Genomic DNA, 2589 nt, shown 5'->3' with positions numbered 1-2589 from the left:
GTTGAATACCTTGAAATACAAGTACAAGTCGTAAGTGAAAACAAAACAAAACCAAGGGAGCTCCCACTTTATAATTAGGTCCAGGAGCCATAAGCAATATTTAGCAAAGTTTGGATGTAAGTAGGCCCTGCTACCAATACGACCCAATGGATCCGTCTAAACTCTAAAACAGAAACTAGTAGTCGGTACTCAAAATGTTTTTTTAAAATGCCGTACACTCCTGTACTTAACAATTCAGACGCAGTAGCGAACCAACCAGTGGTTGGATGGTTAGAGGGATTGTGGTAGTTGTAACCCATCAAATCCTGGTGCTCACATTTATTCCTGGATTTATTTCAGAATTTCCGGCGGTGCGCATTCAGTGGGAGGAGATGTTCCCGTCAACGACGAGGCGCCTACGATGACTTCATAAATCTCAAGATGATATGCCGGCTCAGTCTTTCGGAGACGCTCATAGGATATGGTGTGCGTGTGTGCGTTCATAGGGATGAGTGTATGCGTGTGTATATGAGCGCTTGTTTCTGTTCTGATGTTAGAAAAATTCAGACGCAGTAGATACGGAGCGACCCAGCATTATTTTAAGTGAAAAAACAATGTAACTATCTTCTGGTGTTTATAAAATAAACCATGATGGCTTTCTCTAGAAATACAAAATATAAAAATTGCATATAAAATGAATAAGAAATTAGACAGGACGAACTTGATACATTCACTTATACTTGGTGGCATCCATGCCATTTTCATTCCCCAACAAATTGATTTACATGTGAACAATCATCATCATCATCATCAACATCATAGCCCTGTCATCAACACCATCTAATTCATCTTACTAAACCAAAAACCAGAACGAAGAACAAAAATGAGGTGATAGGCAGAGTCGCTTGTACTCCATCTCCATCTGTCCAAGAGAAAAGGAAGCCACCGACCGAGAACAACCAATCCATAACTTGTTGTGAGTGATCAGTCTAATTGACAACTACCAAGTCATCATCTGTGTATATATGGTTGTACGATGAGTCCATATCATGCACGACAAGCTTCTCGGCGGTGACGCTAGTGCCGGTGGCGTTGTTGAACATGTAGACCCCCGCTGCCGCGTAGATGGCCTCGGTCGGGTACGCCCTCGACGTTGCCGTCAACCTCCCGCCCATCGCGAAGCTCTGGACAATGGAGTGGTCCACGAGCACCCTGACGGAGAAATCCTCGCCGTCGAGCACCGGCACCGTGCTACCCACCACCCGCTTCACCACATCACTAGCGTGCGACGACCGCAACTCGTCGTGGCAGAAGTGAGTCCGAAGACCACCATCGAGGCCCTTGGACACATAGAAGTAGACTCCCGTCTGTTCGGTCAGGGCGCGGTTGGCGAGGACAAGAAGGCCAAAGGGCCCAAGCGCGCCGCGGGTGGCGGCGCCGCTGCTAGTGGTGCAGTTGTAGCTAACATCGGCCTCGTTGAGGGCCTCGATGGCGGAGGCATCGATGCGGAAGGTTGCCTCGATGTCAAGCTGAGCGGTCTGGTGGAGGTGGAGGGGGACGACGGAGCCGGCGCCAACGGTGATGCCGCTGAGATCGGTGGTGTTGATGCGGAGGGTATCGAGCTCCTCCACGGGCCATTGGATGAGGTTCGTCCGGGTCTTCTCGTCAAGCTCCACCGTCCTCGGAATCGACTGCACGCACAACACACACCATTAAGTCAGTGGATCCAATAATTCAAAATAGTTAAGCCCATAGATTATGAGTGCACATTCACATCATGAACTTGAAGAAAAAACATGTCTGAAAATGATATTTGATTAATTAATATAAAGGGTCCCGTGCCCCGCACCTATTCCCATTAAAGAACATTACCGCACGAACAAAAAGGCTCCACATAAACAACATCAAGATTTGAAGGAAGAAAGTCCTGGTTTGATTTGGTGCGGTTTGTTAGCTGGGACCGAACAAATCACTCCACGTGCGACTGACCAGGCATGCACATGATGTTTGTTTGTACTCGTATATGGTTGTTGAGCTACACTAGGGATGGTGAAATGGGCACTATATCGACAGTGCATTGGCTCTTGGAAGTTGCAACGAGATGGTGAAAGTGAGCAACGAAAACTAGTCCTGAAATTCAGCCGCCCGGCCGTCCTATCGACCAATGAGTATAACATATAATTAACCATTAATAATACAAGTAATTACTGGTTGAAGAAAAAAACATATTTTCTACGTTTCAAATTGAACGGCGTACTACGCTTGGGACAAACTTTTTGACACGATGCAATATGCAATATATATATAAATTGAAAGGCAGAGACTGGTGCAATGTGTTCGCCATTTGGTGATGCAAGTTGGCATATGCGTCCATGCTTCCGGGGCAGTAAATTACTTTAGTAATTAACTAGATACCAAATCGAGCGTGCAGCCAAGGGAAGGGGCCGACCATGTTCTCCAGATATGAAGCCTTTGACAGCTCAGCCAGAGAGCAACCCACAGCCTAGAGCCGTCCGTTATTACTAGTTTTTTACACAACAGAAAAGACAAACGACACCATGACTGCGACGCCGCACAGCTAGTGCTCTACGTACTGTCGTCACTTACACC

The 2589-nt window shown here is 46.7% G+C and overlaps 1 protein-coding gene across 1 annotated transcript in view; it reads right to left on the bottom strand.

Moving 5' to 3' along the window:
- Nucleotides 1–692: 692 nt before the first annotated feature.
- Nucleotides 693–2589, bottom strand: part of LOC119288362 (sucrose:sucrose 1-fructosyltransferase-like) — a 4001-nt gene continuing 2104 nt past the window's right edge. The window contains exon 4 of the mRNA XM_037567998.1: nucleotides 693–1670. Within this exon, the coding sequence (XP_037423895.1) occupies nucleotides 969–1670 (702 nt within the window). The 3' untranslated portion in view covers nucleotides 693–968. The remainder of the gene's footprint in view (nucleotides 1671–2589) is intronic.

This window comes from Triticum dicoccoides, chromosome 4A (assembly GCF_002162155.2).
Source record: "Triticum dicoccoides isolate Atlit2015 ecotype Zavitan chromosome 4A, WEW_v2.0, whole genome shotgun sequence".
NCBI classification, from domain to species: Eukaryota; Viridiplantae; Streptophyta; class Magnoliopsida; order Poales; family Poaceae; genus Triticum; species Triticum dicoccoides.
The sequence above is the reverse complement of the archived record's forward strand: the minus strand, read 5'-3'. Positions and strand labels throughout refer to the sequence as shown.